The 19,579-nt window shown below is 35.5% G+C and overlaps 1 protein-coding gene across 1 annotated transcript in view; it reads right to left on the bottom strand.

Moving 5' to 3' along the window:
- LOC306872514 (phospholipid-transporting ATPase ABCA1-like) overlaps positions 1-19,579 on the bottom strand; it is a 151,931-nt gene that overhangs the window by 48,918 nt on the left and 83,434 nt on the right. The window contains exons 18-29 of the mRNA XM_079421115.1: positions 17,972-18,088; positions 17,368-17,539; positions 15,730-15,861; positions 13,560-13,699; positions 13,339-13,476; positions 5,577-5,779; positions 4,510-4,573; positions 4,220-4,422; positions 3,227-3,275; positions 2,372-2,479; positions 2,160-2,192; positions 1,111-1,250 (exon numbers count right to left, since the gene is read on the bottom strand). Of these exons, the coding sequence (XP_079277241.1) occupies positions 1,111-1,250; positions 2,160-2,192; positions 2,372-2,479; positions 3,227-3,275; positions 4,220-4,422; positions 4,510-4,573; positions 5,577-5,779; positions 13,339-13,476; positions 13,560-13,699; positions 15,730-15,861; positions 17,368-17,539; positions 17,972-18,088 (1,499 nt within the window). The remainder of the gene's footprint in view (positions 1-1,110; positions 1,251-2,159; positions 2,193-2,371; positions 2,480-3,226; positions 3,276-4,219; positions 4,423-4,509; positions 4,574-5,576; positions 5,780-13,338; positions 13,477-13,559; positions 13,700-15,729; positions 15,862-17,367; positions 17,540-17,971; positions 18,089-19,579) is intronic.

Below are 19,579 nucleotides of genomic sequence, written 5' to 3'. Positions count from 1 at the left end.
ATTGAGATGCATATATTGAATGTTTAAGCCGAAGTGTTGTTTAAGCACATGGATTGCGGCTGATTAGTGAATAAGATGCAAGTTTGTATGCTGAAACACCACGTGGCATAGTGGCTCAAGTTTTTAGCACATTGCCCCTCTCTTCTCTCCTCTCTTCCCTCCTCTCTCTCTCTCTCTGGCAGACGAGTGTCATGTGCTTGTGTTGGCTTAGTTAAATGTGTAAAAGGGTTCGATTAAACACTTTCAAAAACTGGCACTGTCACCCTTCATTCCCAGCATAATTAATTTCTCTCTATTCTTCCACTCTGCTATCTCTCCAAATGTACTCCTTTCATTCCATCCCTCCGCTGACAGACGGAGCGAAACCAGTGCACACAAAACCTGCGAGGGAGAGACAGGCTGCATAGGAGTCGATGACACGGCTTCACTCCAGCTGATTAATTACACTCCATGATTGTCCAATTAATTCAAACACCCAATTCAAACACTCTCTGTTTACACTGAGGAAAATGTAAATGTGCCGGAGACGGAGAACGCATGGGGAATAATGAAGGAGAAAACAATGGAACATCTTCCCCTGAGAGAACCAGGGTGTCGAGCGTCAGCCAATACAAAAAAATGAAAAATATGCACAGTGATGGAGATTATTTGACCAAGAGCCGAGAACATTACAAGGCAAGCGATTACATACTGTACAGCTTTCAGAAACCCTGTAGTAACAGATAGAATTTGTAGCTGGTATATTTTATTAATTTTATTTTATTTTGGTGTCCATTGCATGCAATTACTTGTGTACACCTATTCAATCTCTACTAGCTATAAGTGTGTTTAACAACTGAAGGGATTGTAGGAAATATTCAACACATTTGAGCCCAAACTCTCTGAACTGATATGAGCTCATGCTTTGTTAAATGAGCTCACAGACAAGCACTTTTGTTTTTGATGGGCCAGTGCATTTGGTGCAAAACAGTTGTGCTTGGATTCACGCTGAAACTCAGACCTGCCTAAACCGATTAAATTCACACAGCTACAGAATGTAAAATAGAGTTAGATTGACTCTCTTAAAACGGGTGAAAGAGGGTCTTTACAGGTTGTGTCTGATGGTTTTACCTGAGCGATGATTCCCCTCCGGCTTCTGCGGGCATGGTGGAAACGCTTGATAAAAAGAGCTAAAAACTGCTGTTTGATCAGTGACCAACCCGTGATGACGTACGACCCTTTGCCAGTCGCACACATGGGTCGCTGGGTGTCTGTAACATAAACAACAGTCTCACACAGTGCCTAATTACAACTGTCTGAAATATGACAGCCACCCTATTATAGCTGCCTCAAGTACTGCATCTGCCTCACTGTTACAGCATCTAAGTGTTACATCCACCTTAACTATGACAGCTACCTCAAAAGTTAAAGGTGCCTCCCTGTTACAGATGAGATGATTCACTGTTAACTTAACTACTGCAGCTGATTCAACTATAAAGATGTTACCACAGTTTTACAGTACCTAATTGTTACAGCTGCCTTAACTATTTCAGCTGACTCAGCTATTACAGCCACCTCACTGTTACTTCTAGGGTATCTAAAATACTTTAGGTATGTCTCATGGTATGATTTGATTAATGATGAGAAGTAGTATCGGAGTACCACCAACGGTGTATGGATATGTCTGCAATAACAAATGTGAGCACTCATAATAAATCCAAGGTTCCACTAAAATCCACTGAACATCATGCCAGGGGCTCATGTGCTTTACTTATATCGTCCATCAGGCTTCTTATTTATATTCCATATGTGCTATTGTAAACTGCATTGGCCTTAAATCATAGACACCAATGGCACATACATTATTTGTATTACTTGTATTATCAACATTCAAGTTCAGGCTGAATGCTGGATATTTACTTCAATACATTATGGTGTTACTATTGGGAAAATACTGTAACAACGCCATTAGTCTGAAGCTAGATTACCACAGTACAACTATATCACAGCTAAAATGTGCAACAGTAGTTACAGATGACTCGCTTTTACAGCCACCTCACTATTACAGCTTACAGTAACCATAATTATTAAAGCAGCCTTATCACTACACTTAGCTCACTCTTACAGCTAGCCTACTATTACATGTTTAGAGATGGAAACATGGAAGAACTCTGACTTACCCTCCACACGTCTCGTGAATTTAACCTTCGAATCTGTTTCAAAACAAAGGAGACAAATAATACAGAGCAGTGCTGTGATACAAAGCCATTATTTTCTCAGTATTAACAGAATTTTTCAAAAGATCGGTTTGTAAAAGAATGAGCCAGTGTGTTTATTTCCATACACATATAAGCATGTTGTGGATATATTGTCAGTTTACATTTGAGCGCACCATTTTTCACAGCTTTTGCATCTTTGCATTCCAGTGCTGAGCTGATAGTCTGTATTCCTGATATCCTTGAGCTGCTTCTGCGCTTTTGTTCAAGAGTTCCTTTCTTATCTGTGAGACGTTAACACACACACACACACACACACACACACACACACACACACACACACACACACACACACACACACAGTAGAGGTTATTCTAGAGGAGTGTGATACATTCAGCTTATTCATCTGACCTGTTCTTATCTGCAGGAGCATTAACACACGTATACACACAATCACACACACTCTGAGGTGAGACAGGAGAGTACAATTGCAACACTTCATCTCAGCTCTTATTTGAGCGGCCCGTTCTTATCTGAGAACCGTAAGGCCCTCAAATACACTGAATATCCTTCTAAAGCATCCCACTGTTAGGAACGAGAGATTCAGGTTTATTGTTTAACAAGAACCCTGATCATTTCAGTCTGATTTGAACAGCTTGAGTGCAGTTGAATTGTGAAACTATCACCATGCAGTACATCTTTACAAAGTGCCTGTTTCTGAAGGATTGGTGGCTAATATAACTGGTGCTTATTTAATATATGGAAAGGACATTTACATAGATGCAGCAAAAGCTAAAGACAGGAACCCTAAAATGGCCTAAAATACGACTGGTAAAAACAGAAACAATAAAGTATTGTATAAACTATATTAAAAAGTATATATTATTATTATTCAAGAAATATATAATTTAAAATGACATTTCGAATCAATAACTTGTCATAAAGTTTTTTGAGTATCTTGTATAAACTTGTTGGAGATGGCGATACTGTATATTAAAGTGTAAAATTAATATTAATATAGATGATGTTACCATGGGATTCCACATCAACACCTGTGTCTTCAGCTACCTTCAGGAAGATCTGTGAAATTAAACACCAGGAAATGATGTACACAGCTTCATCTGGACATTTCACTACAAAAAAGGTCAGTAAGGTTTCATTAGCTTTTGACTTCTTCTTAATACTTTCAGCAAGGATGCATTAAATTGATCAAACGTGACAGTAAATAAATTCTAAATTATATTGTTACACAATTTTTATATTTATTTTTTAACTTTTAGAATTCTGAAAATAAAATGTATCACAATTTCCACATATTCAGCAGCACAGCTGTTTTCAGTATTGATAATAATCAGAAATGTTTGTTGAGCAGTAAATCAGTATATTATTATGATTTCTGAAGATCATGTGACACTGAAGACTGGAGTAATGATGCTGAAAATACAGCTTTGAGCACAGAAATAAATTACAGTTTAACAGATATTCACATAAAATATATATTATAATACTGTTTACAATTTTACTGATTTTATTGCATTTTTGATCTAATAAATGCATCCTTGTTGAGCATAAGATGCTTTTAATGTTAAGTTTTAATATTTAATACTATTTATTATGATTTTTTTGAAAACGTGAAATTTAATTCACATGCCGATTCTTTTTCTGTGGCATTGAGCATTAAAACATTGGTATATTTTTTAATAAGTTCTAAATAAATTCAACTAAGACTGGTTTGCTGGTTTGTTTGGTATCAGCCTTTTGCTGAAGTGAACTGAAAAATATCATGTAATTGCTGTGTTTATGGCAAAATAGCGGGATGGGAAACTGAAGGCTTTTCTCAGGTTATGCACAATTGTATATGATCTTTACTGGTTTCGATAAATCAATTGTCTGTGATGCATTGATTTGGAGCTGAATATCTGCAGCTATGCATCTGCACATCAAAGTCAAATGTGAACAGATACAAATGCATTAGTGTAAAGTGGTAGAAACTAAATGGACCGCACATGTAACCGTTTGTGTACCTCCTCCAGACTCGTGTCTGATATCCCGTAGCTGGTGACGCCCAGAGCGCTCTTCTCCAGATCCAGTTCTTTAAAGAGGGATGCGAAGCTGCCGTTTGTGGCACCCGTATACGGCAGCACATACACCAGCTCCTGACCTACGACCTCCAGAAACTCGGCCTCCGGCACGTGCCGCCGCACCAGTCGACTCAGATCCGCTGCGTCTGATCAGAAAGAGCATGCAAATACATTTACACACATGAACAATGACACTGTGAGTGTGTTCAGTAGAGAGTGTGTGAGCTGTGAACCTGGCGGGTCCAGACTGCTGATGCTGTCACTGCAAATTCCTTCATCCACGCTGAATTTATCACACTGTCAGACACACACACAAAGAAATATGGAATGCAATATTAAAAACATTAACCACATGGCTGCTGGTAAGGGATGGGACATAACTAGTCGACTAGTTTTGACTGACAGGTTTGTTCAGCTGTTTTCAACATTTTACTGGATAAAACACTCTAGGAACAAATGTGCCTTTAAACAAATTGTTTCTGAAGTTTAAACATTGTGCATATCTTGTAATTTCTTAATATGGTAAATCAAAGATGCCAAATCAGGACTGAAAAAAAAGTGGTACTGAAACATATCTTCATTTCATTTTTGAAAGTTGATTTACAAAAAAAATATATATTTTAATATTATTGTTGGATATAATTCAAAACCAACGGCTCTCAATAAAGTTAATTTTTTGGCCCTTAATAAAACATCAGGACCCCTTTGTGGTAAATATTATCAGTGTTATTATTGTTAACTAAATTGATAAAAACGTCAATTGAAATCAAGCTAAAATAATAAAAAATACCTGATAAAACTTAAATGAAATATAATAAATGAACATTAAACAGAATGAAAATGTATGTATATATATATAGACAAAAGCACAAAAAAATTACTGTAACTATAAATTACAACAAACACTGAAAATATAAAAAAATATAAATACTACAGTAGTATGTAAATTATTTTTAAAAATAAATAAAAAACCATAACTGAACGATATAGGAGTATTATGTATATTATTTTTTGTTTTAATAATTAAATAAATTATAAGTTCAAAAAATTACTAAAGATTACTGAAGTATGTTTTACTATTTACCATTACTGCTTCAAAATTAAAAGTTACTTGCCGTTTCTTTATCATTTTTTGCTAAAATTTTCTCAGTGTATATTTTTTCTAGTGAAATGTTGGTATTTTATTATTGTCTACTTTATAGTTTATGTTGAGTGTAGAAGGCCTGGACTTGTTAACTGCAACCTAAGCGACCTGAACAGACGCCTGGCTGATCGCTGAGTGCTGTCAGGGCCAGTTTACCTCTTTAATCGCTGGGACTCGTTGAGCTGCGACTCGCTCCTGATTGGCCCGCGCGACCGTCAGGTAATAACCTCTACCGTAGTTTTTCTTGAGGAAGAGCGAGGAGCCGCAGCAGCAGACTCGGCCGTGCGAGATGATGGCGATACGATCGCCCAGAATATCCGCTTCATCCATGTGATGTGTCGACAGAATGATGGTACGACCTGGAAGAGACACAGACATCAAACGAACACACGTTCAGCGCTCGTGGGCACGAGAAAAACCATTAAAGTTCAGCACCGAGCGTGCATTTCTGAAGCTCATCTGAATGGGATGGGGCGCGTTTGAAGCGCAGGTGCACTGGAAAACAGCACGCTCTATATATAGGCGCTTTTATATCTCACTCTGTATAGAAAAGTTCCCCGTGTTTTGTATTCGCCGGAGCTCCCGCTGAAGCCAGACACCCGCGGGGCTCAGCGCCGGCATTATTTCTGCTCTGCCTGTGTGACGAGGCGGTGGGAGTTCAAGGCGTCTGTCCTTTGACTTGCCGAGAGCAGAAATATCATGAAATATCATGCATCTGTGCTTCCCAAAGACAGACGTCAAACCTGGCAGAGAAACTTGTTTATATTGAGAGATGCTGATGTTGGATGCTGTAAAGCAGCGATCTGGACACAGCGACTATACAAACTCAAAGCTTTGAAATGGAAAACGTGTTTGTTGGAGAGTTGCATAGCCTACAGGTTTTGTGCAAAAAAAAGTAAATAATAAATAGAATGGAACACAATACATCAATATGGTGTCTCACATTAGCAATGCTTTAAAACACACAACAGGTCCAACATCTCCATTACTGTTTAATTCATTTTACAAAAAGATATATACTAAAATATGGAATTTACCTTCTGATCATACTGCAAAAAGATTTTTGTCTTGTTTTCCAGTGCCAATGACTAAGATTATAACATATCTGAGAAGCAAAATGACTTAAGAAGTCTTGTTTCATGAGAAACTGGCCAAAATGAAGTGAATTTGATTAAAACAAGAACAGAAAAATCGACTTATTTTAATGGGAAAATAAGTTTTCATCCCCCGTTGACGGCCAATATCTCAGAAAACAAGATTTTATGTGTTAAATTTTCATCTAAAGTAAATGTATCTTTACTTAAGATGTTTAGATGTTTGTACTGGAAAACACGACTAAAAAATACTGAGGAAGGAATTAATTTCGTTGCAGTGCATGCAACATTTGCATGCCATGAGTTTATGACTTTCCACACCTTTAAGTGCAAATGAAAGCCGGCAGAAACCCTGTATATATGTGATGTTATCTGAATTATGAAGTCATTTAAAGAAAATGAATGAATGAATGAATGAATGAATAGAATGGATGTACAGGCACAAACACACACATCACAGCGTTCAGTCAGATGGATGTGTTTCAGGAAACTCATTCATAGTGACATTCAGCTCCAGACAATAAAACAGCACTGGAGAGCCACGGAGAGATGAATAGATAGAAAGAGAGAAGAAGAAATATATAGAGAGATGACTGCTTTGATTTGTGTTGCTTTGTATTATGGAACAGTAATCCATCAAACAAGGCCAAAAGAGCACAATATACACATACTGACCAAAAAACAGAACCCAACAAACAAAAAACAATATGCTTGCATGCACTTTAAATTTCAGTTTCTGTGGGACTAAAGCAAAAAGTCAAGTTTTAAAAATGTTGCATAAATGCTAAAATTCCGAACAGACCTTGATAACGCAACAGTGGCTTCATCAGCACTGTGTGATTTACTTCTAAAAGACAAATGCGATGCGTGAAACACATTTATTCATTCACATATTTAATTACACTAACTCAGCTGACAGAATGCTTTGTAAAGGTTCTCTGAGCAACGTATGAACGTTTCCCCAGTGACATTAATGTATTGTTCATATAAAGTTATCTGGTCTTAAATAATGCTCTCAAAACATTAGCAGTGCTCATCTAACATTTCTATTCATATAACATCAGCTACTTGTTTCAGACTGTTCTAAAAGCAGTCAAAAGTAACGTTTCCATAACCATTTAAAAAATAGTGGGTATTTAGAATGTTCAGAGAAATAACTTTTTAATAATTGGAACGTTGGGAATGTTCTTAGAACATTTCTTTTTGTTAGTTTGGAATGTTCAAAAGTGACAGTAAACACATTTATAATGTTACAAATGTTTTCTATTTAAAATAAATGCTGTTCTTTTCAACTTTCTATTCATCTGTGAATCCTGAAAAATAAAATGTATCACAGTTTCCTCAAAAATATTATGCAGCACAACTGTTTTCAACATTGATAATAATCAGAAATGTTTGTTGATCAGTAAATCAGTATATTAGAATGATTTCTGAAGATCATGTGACTCTGAAGACTGGAGTAATGATGCTGAAAATACAGATTTGATCACAGCAATCAATTATATTTCACCAATTATATTTGCATGGAAAACAGCTATTTGAAATTGTAATAATATTTCCCAATATTAATGATTTTACTATATATTTAATCGAATGAATGCAGCCTTGGTGAGCAGAAGAGACTTCTTTAAAACAAAATCATATTTTTATATCTGAATGTTAGTCTATTATTCACCACCTGTGGAAGCAAACACTTTAAATCACACAGCAAATGCCAAGAACTCCTAATTCAATCTGTGTATGAGTGTGTGTGTGTGTTTATGTGTGACAAAAGGCCACTCTCAGCCCAATTATCTGCACTAGTACACATTTAATTTTCCTAAATTATTAATCAGACAATAATCAGCTGCACTAATCAAATAATCATCAACTGCTCTCTAATTACACGCGTGATCCAGCTGAAATGGGCTGAATATACGAGTTCAGTCCCCGGAGGACTGTAGGACTTATTAGTATTGACAATAATTATAAACTGAACGTGTAATATTTTTATAACTGATTTAACAAGCTTGCACTGTCAGAGAGTTTTACACTGACATCTCAGCTTCTCAAGTAAGCAAAATAAGACATTAATTACAAACAACAAGACAAGATACAAATCAAATAAACAGTGCTTTAAAGATGCCATAGAATGCATTGATACAGTATTTTAAATTGTTCTCTGATATCTAAATAGAAGGTATGTGGCTTAGGTAAGGGCAAAAATGATCCAGAAATGGTTTTACATGTGCATTTAAAACCCTAGGATTTCTCCCTAGTGGTCTATTATTGGCTTATTTGGAAGGGTCATGAATAATAATGTTGAGCTCTGCTCTGATTGGCTGTTTCACAGTGTGCTCATTTCAGTAGCTCACACAGCAGGAAGGAAACACAGAGAAAATATACATTTCAATACTTTCTCTCGCAGCTATATAGTTGGGTTATTATACTGTATATAAAAATGCTTTCAAATGCACAATCACTTTCACTTTAGCTTTCGAGATTCGCGATCGCACAAACTCTGTTTATTCTATGGAGCGGCAGTACTTATGACACATTTTACAAGATCAGATGCTTGTCAGTGGTGCTCAGGATCTGTAAATCATCCACCATCATCCTCAGTCATCTGTGTGTGGTAAGTGAAATCTTATGTACTGTAACAGGCTACAGCTAGCAAAGAGCTAACCATGTCCCTTTAGTGGCTCGCGTTATTTTATTAGAATGCGTTATTTGCTTTCCGTGCCTTTCTGAATACAGACACCAACCCATCCCTGCACTTCACATCCCCTGCACAGCCTGGAACATTACATTTATTTCCATGATCTGCCATTTTCGCTGTTGTCCGCGCCTGTTTCTCCACAATACCTGCAGAACTTCTGATGGTTCGGCTGGAGGCTGGCCTAGAACATGGGCGGGTTTATGCAAATGTTGGGGGCGTGATCCCGACTGTAACGTCACAGTCGGTGTTATGTTTTGATTCGCCTATTTTTCAGTGGTCTTTTGCATTCACACGATTTACATAAGAAGGAGACACAAGTAGTAACATTTAAAAAAATGTTATATGAACATCCAAATAATAAAAAAAAGCCATTCCATGAACGATATATAAATAATGTTTATGTGCTAACATTCAGACATTATTAAAAAAGCAGGTCATTCAAATCCAGCTAACAAAAACTGTTTTTTTTAGTGAGGAACTGTCAGTTTAGTTTTCCTTATCATGGACTTTGGTTTGTTATCTGTGTATAATTAAGTTCTTTTATTTCCTCACTTTGTGTATCTCGATTCCTGAATAAAATAAAAGTGTGTTTGTGTTAAAGTGCACACTGTTATCTGGACTTGGATACCCTGAGCTTATTATTGTATTAAACACCTTTGTGTTGGAACGTTAAGACTGTGACAGTTTTGCGAACGTTTCAATAAGTTATGAAAACATTACTTCGAAATGTTCTCTGAAAGATCAAAATGTTTTAAAAAACTTTTTCCTTAATAATATGAACATTAAAGAAACAAGCAAATGTTATTTCTGAATAAAGTTATTTTCTGAATGTTCTGAAACAATTAGTAACATTTAAAAAATGCTAGATGAACATCCAAAAGAAACATTAAAAAAAGTAACAAACGATGTATAAATACTTTGTTTTGTGTTAATGTTTAGAGAACTTTAATAAAGACCAGATAACTCCACAGCTAACAAAAATATGTTCTAAGAATGTAATGTTTCATTAAGTTATAAAATATTATTTATGAATGTTCTCAAAACCAAAACTTTTCACAAACATAACGGTCCATGAATAATACGAATAATGTTTCTTTGCTAACGTTTTGAGAAATGTAATTTTGTTGAAGCCAAGGTCAGAGCCAATGTTGGTGCTCCAAAAGCAGTATAACCCTCTGGGGTCTGAGGTGATTTTCTTTCCCCACGTGGGCGGGATTGCATTAGAGATCATGAGTTAGACGGGACATCGTGTTGGATTCATACGGATTACTTTATCACAGAATATTTGTTTTTCGATATGAAAACTACATTTTACTCTTCATTTAAAAGTAGACACATCAAGCTTTCTATATATATACCTCCCATGTCTCTGTGTTGAGTATTTGCTGAGTTACAGTTCATTTTACTGACATGTTTCTAAAAGTACTTCGCGGAGACGGAGAAGCCAGAGAGTGTACCCTGTTTTTTTCTTTATTTTCCAAAAGCACAAAGTTTTGTTGTTATTGTGAGTGTACACAAATAAAAGGGACTAGACACTTAACAGTTTTGACAGATGTCGGTCAGCTGGATTTAATTTGAAAAAACGTTAAGGGGTGTATCAGCTGAATGTTCCTGAGCTTGAATTGAATTGTTTTTTTCCATTAATAAAACAACCAAATAAATATAAATTAATAAATATAATAATAAATCAACACACCTTTATACAAACCCAAAGCAACTTTAAGATTAGTGCAAGTGGAAATATAACACAAAAGACCTTTTTTGAAATCCATATTAAGAAAGTCTACTAGAACTAGAACCCAAGTCGTATTCTTGTCTGAATCGAAGGCAAACTGAAATTTTATATGTTATTCATTCTGCCAATACAATCTGAATAAAAAATGGTGGCACACTACATTACATCTAACGTCCTTGGATATCATGGTGTCCTTCATGTGGTGTGAAAGAACCAGTATGTCTGGGCTGTGGATACATGAGTTTGCTTATTTGTGTGACCAAAATCAACAGATTATTTTTAGTGTCTTTTGCATTGATCTTAAAAAAACTGAGCTGGTCACGGTGGTGATACCGTCGAGCCCAGGGAGATAAGAACGCCAAAGACTGCAGGCCTGAGGATCTTCTTCCACAAAGTCCTCGCCTTTACAGCGTGTAGGAACCAAATCATTGCTCAAAACTGGAAAGAGCACTGTCACAATTCATAAGAGAAAGTGTGACAGTTGAAAACAGTTTTGACATCTCAGACAAGCTACTGAGAGAGTCATGATGTTCTGCTCCAGCGCTTTAACCCCGCAGATACATCCTGCAGAGCATCATCAGCAAAGATCGCTCCGCCGCTGCCAGACGCAGGGACAGAATACTGACCGTCTCATTGCTTTTATTGACCTGCCAGAACCTTTGACACCATTGATCACCATGATCTCTGGACTGAGATGGAAAGTGCTGTCAAATTTCTGCAGCAGATCCATGACGCATTCAAGCTCATGAGGCAGAGAGTGAGATTCAGTGTCTTATTCTTCATTCAAATGGGATGTGTAATGCCTGTCATCTTTGATCTCTTTCTGACATCCGTAACCATGTTAATTACCATTCCTCTTATTCCAGATGATCATGTCCTGATGCAGTTTCTTCATCATCTATGTGGATCGCATTTATATTGATGCATCTGACATCTAATTTTATCCAAAGTACTTCAATGCATTTTTCTTCATCGCATTTCTTCCTGCCTTTGTATATTATGAATATTGGTTTCTCTGAGATTTATTTATTTTGTTGTTAAATTTGTCTGCTAAATGCATTCATGCCAATGTGCATTCTAGAAATTGAACCCATGACCTTGAAGGTTTCGTTAGCAAAATCCAGTCATTTCAATAGGAATCTAATCGAAATGACTGGATTTCGCCAACAAACCATTCAGGTTCATAGGCTCAACTCCCAGGGATGTGATCGGGAGTTGTGTGTGAGGATGAAACACCACATTGCTACACTGTTGGCAATGGACCTTTGTTTGCTGAAATGTCTGTGAAATTTCACTGGCAATGTGACAGGACTCAACGGTGTGAGTATTTACTAAAAATAAATGTATTTAGGAGCTTGGGTGCAAATGGAAAGTCATGAAACAATCATAAAATATCTTAAATATCTTAAAACAAACATCTTGGAAAAGCAGGAATTGAGACACAACCTAATGTGATTAATAAACTTCAAAATGTGATGACTGAATGAAATAAATGTGAGCGTTGCACATTTCAAAGTAAAATAGTGCCACTATTACACATTCTTTCAGAGCAATTCACAATCAATGAATACCATGCATTTATGCCAATAGAATTATGACACTGTTTACTTTATGTTGTTTATATTGTCATATTTTGTAGATGGTTGTAAGATAGAATAGTGTATATTCCTCGTCTTTTTTGAATAAACAGCAATAAACATTTCAAAATAAGAGTCCCAGTGTGTCAGCCTTGTTTATAATTAATGCAATGTAATATAAATAATAATGTAACAGTAATATATATATATACTAAAACGATTTATACATTGATGTATGGTTTGTTAGGATAGGACAATATTTAGCTGAGATACAACTATTTGAAAATCTGGAATCTGAGGGTGCAAAAAAATCTAAATATTAAGAAAATCGCCTTTAAAGTTGTTCAAATGAAGTTCTTAGCAATGCATATTACTAATCAAAAATTACGTTTTAATATATTTACGGTAGGAAATGTACAAAATATCTTCATGGAGCATGATCTTTACTTAATATTCGAGTGATTTTTGGCATAAAAGAAAAAATTATGATTTTGGCCCATACAGTGTATTGTTGGCTATTGCTACAAATATACCCCAGCGACTTAAGACTGGGTTTGTGCTCCAGGGTCTCACACACACACACACACATATGATATGTGATATGTTTTCATTGCACCACTAAAGTTGCTTCTTTGCTTGTTTGTTTTTTGGTGCTTCTAAACTTTTTAACTTGGGAAAAAGACTAAATGTCCATCCCTGTGTGACTACCTTAAGACAAATGCAGGATTGTTAATTGTGTCTTTCATGCCGTGATTCAATGCAACAGTCCCTGAATCCTCGGTTTACGGTGTTTACATTTGTTGATTTCTCTTACCTTGTTTGTATTTGAGCAGCAGCTCCCAGATGCCTCTGCGTGCGTACGGATCGACTCCTGCCGTAGGCTCGTCCAGAATCACCACGTTGGATCCGCCCACGAACGCGATGGCGACGGACAGCTTCCTCTGCATCCCACCTGCACACAGACAACAGACGGTTACCAGATCTCCACAGGAAGAGCGCGTCAGTGAGAACAGAGCGCTGCTGATGCAAACACACCTGAGAGGTTCTTGGCGAGGTCTTTGCGTTTGTGAGGCAGACCCACGTCTTGAATCATCTGATCAATCTCCTTCTTCACCTCTTTAGAGCTCCGGCCCTTCAGACGGGCGTAGAAATAAATGTGCTCCTCCACAGTCAGACTGAAACAAACGGGAAACATGAATATATGCAAATAAATACTAACTTACACACACAAATAAGAACATATGCGATGTATAATACTCACACATACTTGTACAAAAATATGAAATATATGGTTGTAAACAGGTATAAATAGACAAAAAGTTTTCAGGTTTTTGTTCATAAAACACTCAAGGGTCTATTAATATTTTAGTTAGATTTGTGTAGAAATACTTTCTTACACAACTGAATTCGGTATTGTTTTAGAATTAATTATATGTTAATTAATATTCTTAATTACAGTAGTACAATTATTTTCATATTTTTTAAATTTAAATGTTAATAATTTGATGTGCTTTTGTGCTTTTTATTTGTTGTTTTTTAATATTTCTATTTAGTTTTATTTTTTATTTAGTAATTTTAATACTTCAAATATATAGGTTAGTTGTCAAGGCAAAATTTATATGCTTAATTGAATTTTTCCTGTAATATTTATATTTAATATTTAGAAGAGACAAGTTTTCAGGCTTTTGTTCATAAAACACTTGTGTGCACAAATAATTCTTACACACCTGATTTCATATCTTGCTCAGAATTTCAGTATTATTTGTATATGATTGTAGCATTTATAAATATTTTAGTTAGCATTCATTTTTCATTATTTCAGTTTTTATTCTTAATTTTTACTATATTTTATTTTTTATTCCTTTATATAATTTTAGTACTTCAAATAATATAAGTTAGTTCACATTCACAGGTTAACCCTCTATGGTATGCATTATGTAAAATTTTTTTGTTTACATAAAATAGCTTCAATTATAAAAATCAAAACAGATAATAAAAAAAAAAAATGTGTGTCTGTGTGTGGGGGGGGGGGGGGGGGGTATTTAGGAAAATGTCGCCATATGGCAACAGTGTACCAAAATGGCCCAACAAAGTAGTTTTTATATTAAATTATGATTTTCTTTTCAATTGTAATGCACAATTCTTTTCACAAAGATTTCAAAAATTTCACAATTTTTTTTTTAGTAAATTCAATGAATATTTTTTTTTCAGTGAATGGGGAAATACATGTCTTCAATTCCACTGTGATAAAGCGTTGCCATATGGGAACATAGACATTTTCTTAATTTACAGTAAAACTATGTTATACAATATTGATTTGTGAATAAAAATCTGTAATTTACTAACCAAAAATAAAAAATTCCCCTTTAAGAAGAGATGTTCAGAAATGAGGTTAACAGAGCAATTTCTGGAGCACTTCACCAGATGTCCTCCATGTGAGGGTGACAGTGGGAAAGTGTTTTGGAGGAACATTCAAATGTCATTTGACTTAAAAACAGCACATCATTGACTACCTTAAGGCCGACCCTTCTAATTACCATGGTGCAATATATTGCTTTTTTTTTTCAGAACAAGGAAATAAGTAGAAATGAATTGTTGGCAACTCCATACCATAGAGGGTTACCAAAATATTCACGTGAAGAAAGCTAATATCCTCTGTCACATGTGACGTATATGCTGTTTTTTCTCATGCATTTGTAAGAACTGTGACGGATAAATGCCTCAGTCATAGAATAAAATGGAACTTGAGATCGCTTCATCAGTGAAACACAAATGCAGAGAAAGAGAGGAGCTGTAGACTCAGGTTTGGCGGTTAAGGTGAGGGCTAATTTCGCTAGCGTGACAGTGCAGGAATAGAGCTGTAGTCCTGATACCACTGTCACAATTGAACTGAACTGTCATTGCCTGCAGCTCAGAAATCTTCTTTGCATGTAAAAACATTTTTGAGTTGAACTGTGATCACCTCGAGTTTGAGTATTTGTTTTGAAAGAACATTTCGAGTTGAACTGCTGTCTTCCTTGAGAAGACCTGAGCTGAACTGCTCTGTTTCTGCTGAATTGTTACTCATCTCACGAGGCTTCCGTTAGCTGTCAAACCTTATCCTCAGATTTCATAGAGTTCAGATGCGTCAGTATTCAGATCCTGCACAACTAAAGCACTGGATCTGTTTGCTGTGATTATGGAGAAAGACAGGAGGAGGTTTTACTCGTTGAAGAGGACGTTGTGTTGTGGACACATTCCCAGGTGAGTCCTGATGGTGTCCATGTCGGAGCGGATGTCGTAGCCGTTAATGTAAGCCGTACCGGAGGTGGGAGCGAAGAGACCCGTCAGTATAGACCTGGTGAACAAGAAAAATATTGCACAAATAAATGAAAATAAACAACATGAACTCACGAGTGTCTAATGTACAGGAGATGTCATGCTGAGACGGAGGCGGACAGTAGTGAACTATTTTTACTTTACTCAAGTACATTTAAAAGTATCTGAGTGTTTTTCTTTGGAAAACTTTTACTTCACTACATTCCAAAGCATACTGTCTTACTTTCACTGAACTACATTTCATAAATAAAAGTCGTTGTTTGTTTTACCTTTAATACTTAGGAACATTGAAAATGTAGCACTTTCTTGTACTCGATTACATTAGAAATGTAAAAGTAATTCAAAGATTTACTTAAGTATTACATTATATTTAATATGAAACGTAGTGCAGTAAAATGTACAATATTATCCTTTGGAATGTCGTGAAGTTAAGTTTTCTAAAGTAAAAAACACTCTGGTAAAATACAGAATCTTGAAAAGTACTTTTAAAGCAGAATAAAAACCCTTCATGACTGTCTGCCTCGGCGCATGCCTGGTTTTACTTTGCATTATTAAGAGCTGAACTGTAGTAGGTTTGCGTATAATACATGATTAGCCCCAAAAATGTTTTTGGACACTTAAGCTAAAATTAAAAATGTATGCATGTGTTTGCATTATACCTATATTTAGCCAAAAAATTTTTTTTATTTTTTTTATTTGAAGAAATCCAGTACAAACTCACTTTTCAATTAAACGTAATTAAGTTTAATGCAAATATATTGTTCAAATTGAAATTACAAGAGTCTTGGAAACGTTGTACTAGTAAATGTGATGAATTATATCTGTGTTTTCTGCTGTTTTTCTGACCATGAGACCAGTGGCTTAAAATGATTTTAAAAGTGGCTCAGAAAAGTTACTCCAGCATCATTTGTTTGCAGAATATACATAATTTTGTATCAAATAAAAATGAGGCATTTTTGTTGTTTAAACTATGCACACACATAAACTGCAAAACATGTATAACATGCAATTTTCATTTTTATTTCAATTGTAGTCATTTTGTTAGGCCATTTTTATCTTTTTTTTACATTCATATTTTTATAATTTAAATATTTTATTTTACAAATTCATTTATTTCATAATCAATGTATTTTCATTTCATTTCAAATAACTGCATTCAATTGCAATTATTTATTTATTTAGTTAGTTAGTCATATTTTTCAGGTATATCTCAATGCATGTCCAAATATTGTGTGGGCTACAGTAATAAGCTAGAATTATTAATATTATTTTTCATTATCATACATACATATTTAAAATCTGCATATCATATTATTAAAAACTTGATGTTGTCATCACATTTAAGTCACTTTAAAGTAATAAACTATTGCATAGTATTCTTTCCTTGTATTGATAACTAGATTTGTCCCAAAAACAACAGTTTAATCTTTCAACCAAATAAACCCATCTTTGCCAGGGCCCATATTAAAACATCTAGTTTTTTTTGTGTGTGTATGAAACACATGTAAGAGTGTCTGAAACCCACATGGTGGTGGTTTTTCCGGCTCCGTTGTGTCCTAAAAACGAGGTGATGTGATCCTGATAGAAGTCCAGACTGAGTCCATCCACGGCCAGTTTATTTCCCGTCTTATAGACCTTCACCAGGTTTCTGATACAAACTCCAGGCTTCATTCCAGACGGAGGCTTTTCCAGGTAACCTGCAACACACATGTTCAGTCAGCTGGATTCTGATGGGGGATCGTCTGTTCAGATCTGCATGCTGTGTGTGTGTGTGTGTATGTGTGTGTGTGTGTGTGTGCATGTTTATGTGGTTTATGAGGACACAAATTTGTATAATGACATGGGTATGACAGAGGTATTACAATATGTAGGTGGTTTATGAGGACACTGCCTATGTCCCCATAATTCAAAAGGCTTAAAAAACATACTAAATGGTGTTTTTTTGAAAATCTAAAAATGCACAAAGTCTCCTGTGAGGGCTAAGTTTAGGTGTAGGGTTGGTGTAGGGCAATAGCACACACAGTTTGTTCAGTATAAAAACCATTACGCCTATGGAGAGTCCCCATAAACCATAAAAACCAACATGTGTGTGTGTGTGTGTGTGTGTGTGTGTGTGTGTGTGATCGTACCGCTCTGATTCTCCAGCTCGTGGATCAGGTCAGGTTGGGTATCAGATCCGACTGTAGTGCCGCACCAGTACGAGGACGTGAAGGGAAAATACCAGGGCTTTGGGATGCCATACTGACCTAAAGAAATACAAAAACAAGTGTTTAAGCAAATCCTGCGTTATCTGCATACATACAGTGCAGTCACGTGAAGCGATACAGTTGAGGTCAAAAGTTTACACCCCCCCTCCCTTTCAGAATCTACAAAATGTTAATTATTTTACCAAAATAAGAGGGCTCTTACAAAATGCATGTTTTAGTACTGACCTGAATAAGATATTTCACATAAAAGATTCACATTTACATCCCCTTGGTTTTTAATACTATGTTCTTGCCTGAATGATCCACAGCTGTGTTTTATTTGTTTAGTGATAGTTGTTCATGAGTCCCTTGTTTGTCCTGAACAGCTAAACTCCCTGCTGTTCTTCAGAAAAATCCTTCAGCTCCCACTAATTCTTTGGTTTTCCAGCAATTTTGTGTATTTGAACCCTTTCTAACAATGACTGTGTGATTTTGAGATCCATCTTTTCACACCGAGGACGACTGAGGGACTCATCTTCAACCATTACAGAAGATTCAAACACTCACCGATGCTCCAGAAGGAAAAAAACATGCATTAAGAGCGGGGATGAAAACTTTTGAACAGAATGGTGATGTGTAGCTACATTTTTTCTTATTTTGCCTAAATATCTTCTTTTTTTCATTCAGTACTGCCCTTCAGAAGCTACAGAAGATAGTTACATGTTTCCCAGAAGACAAAATATGTTGAGTTTAACCTGACCTTTAAAAAGTTTTCACCTCCTGGCTCTTAATGCATGTTTTTTCCTTCTGGAGCATCAGTGAGCGTTTTATCTTTCTGTAATAGTTTTACAGAAGTAAATGCAACTTTTGAATGGGGTCATTTTTAAATTCAACTATTATTTTCTCTTGTGGACTATATGTAAACATCTTTTATGTGAAATATCTTATATCAATAACACACAGTTTGTATGATCTCTCCTATTTTGGTAAAATAATTAACATTTTGCAGATTCTGAAAGGGGAATGTGAACTTTTGACCTCAACTGTATATAATAAACATCAACTGTGTGATTATTTGTGAATGTCACTATATATTATCGTCCAGCTCTAATCTACTAAATGCGACTGTAAGGCATATTAGGAATATTAAAATCATTAATCATGGTATTATGTAAAGCTCCTTTGAAACAAGGTATATTGTGAAAAGTGCTATAGAAATACATTTGACATGACTGAATTATACACTTCTGTGGCAGTTTATCTGACTTTATTTACGTATAATGTTAGTCAAGGTTTAAATACCATTTTCTGTGAAATATTATTACAATTAAATATTTTCTATGTGAATATATATTAAACTGTAATTTATTTCTGTGATCAAAGCTGTATTTTCAGCATCATTACTCCAGTCTTCAGTGTCACATCATCTTCAGAAATCATAATAATATACTGATTTACTGCTCAAGAAACATTTCTGATTATTATCAATGCTGAACACAGTTGTGCTGCACAATATTTTTGTGTAAAAAAAAGATACATTTATTTTTTCAG

The sequence above is a fragment of the Barbus barbus genome (assembly GCF_936440315.1).
Source record: "Barbus barbus genome assembly, chromosome: 1".
NCBI lineage: Eukaryota > Metazoa > Chordata > Actinopteri > Cypriniformes > Cyprinidae > Barbus > Barbus barbus.
This window is presented reverse-complemented; position numbering and strand designations above follow the sequence as displayed.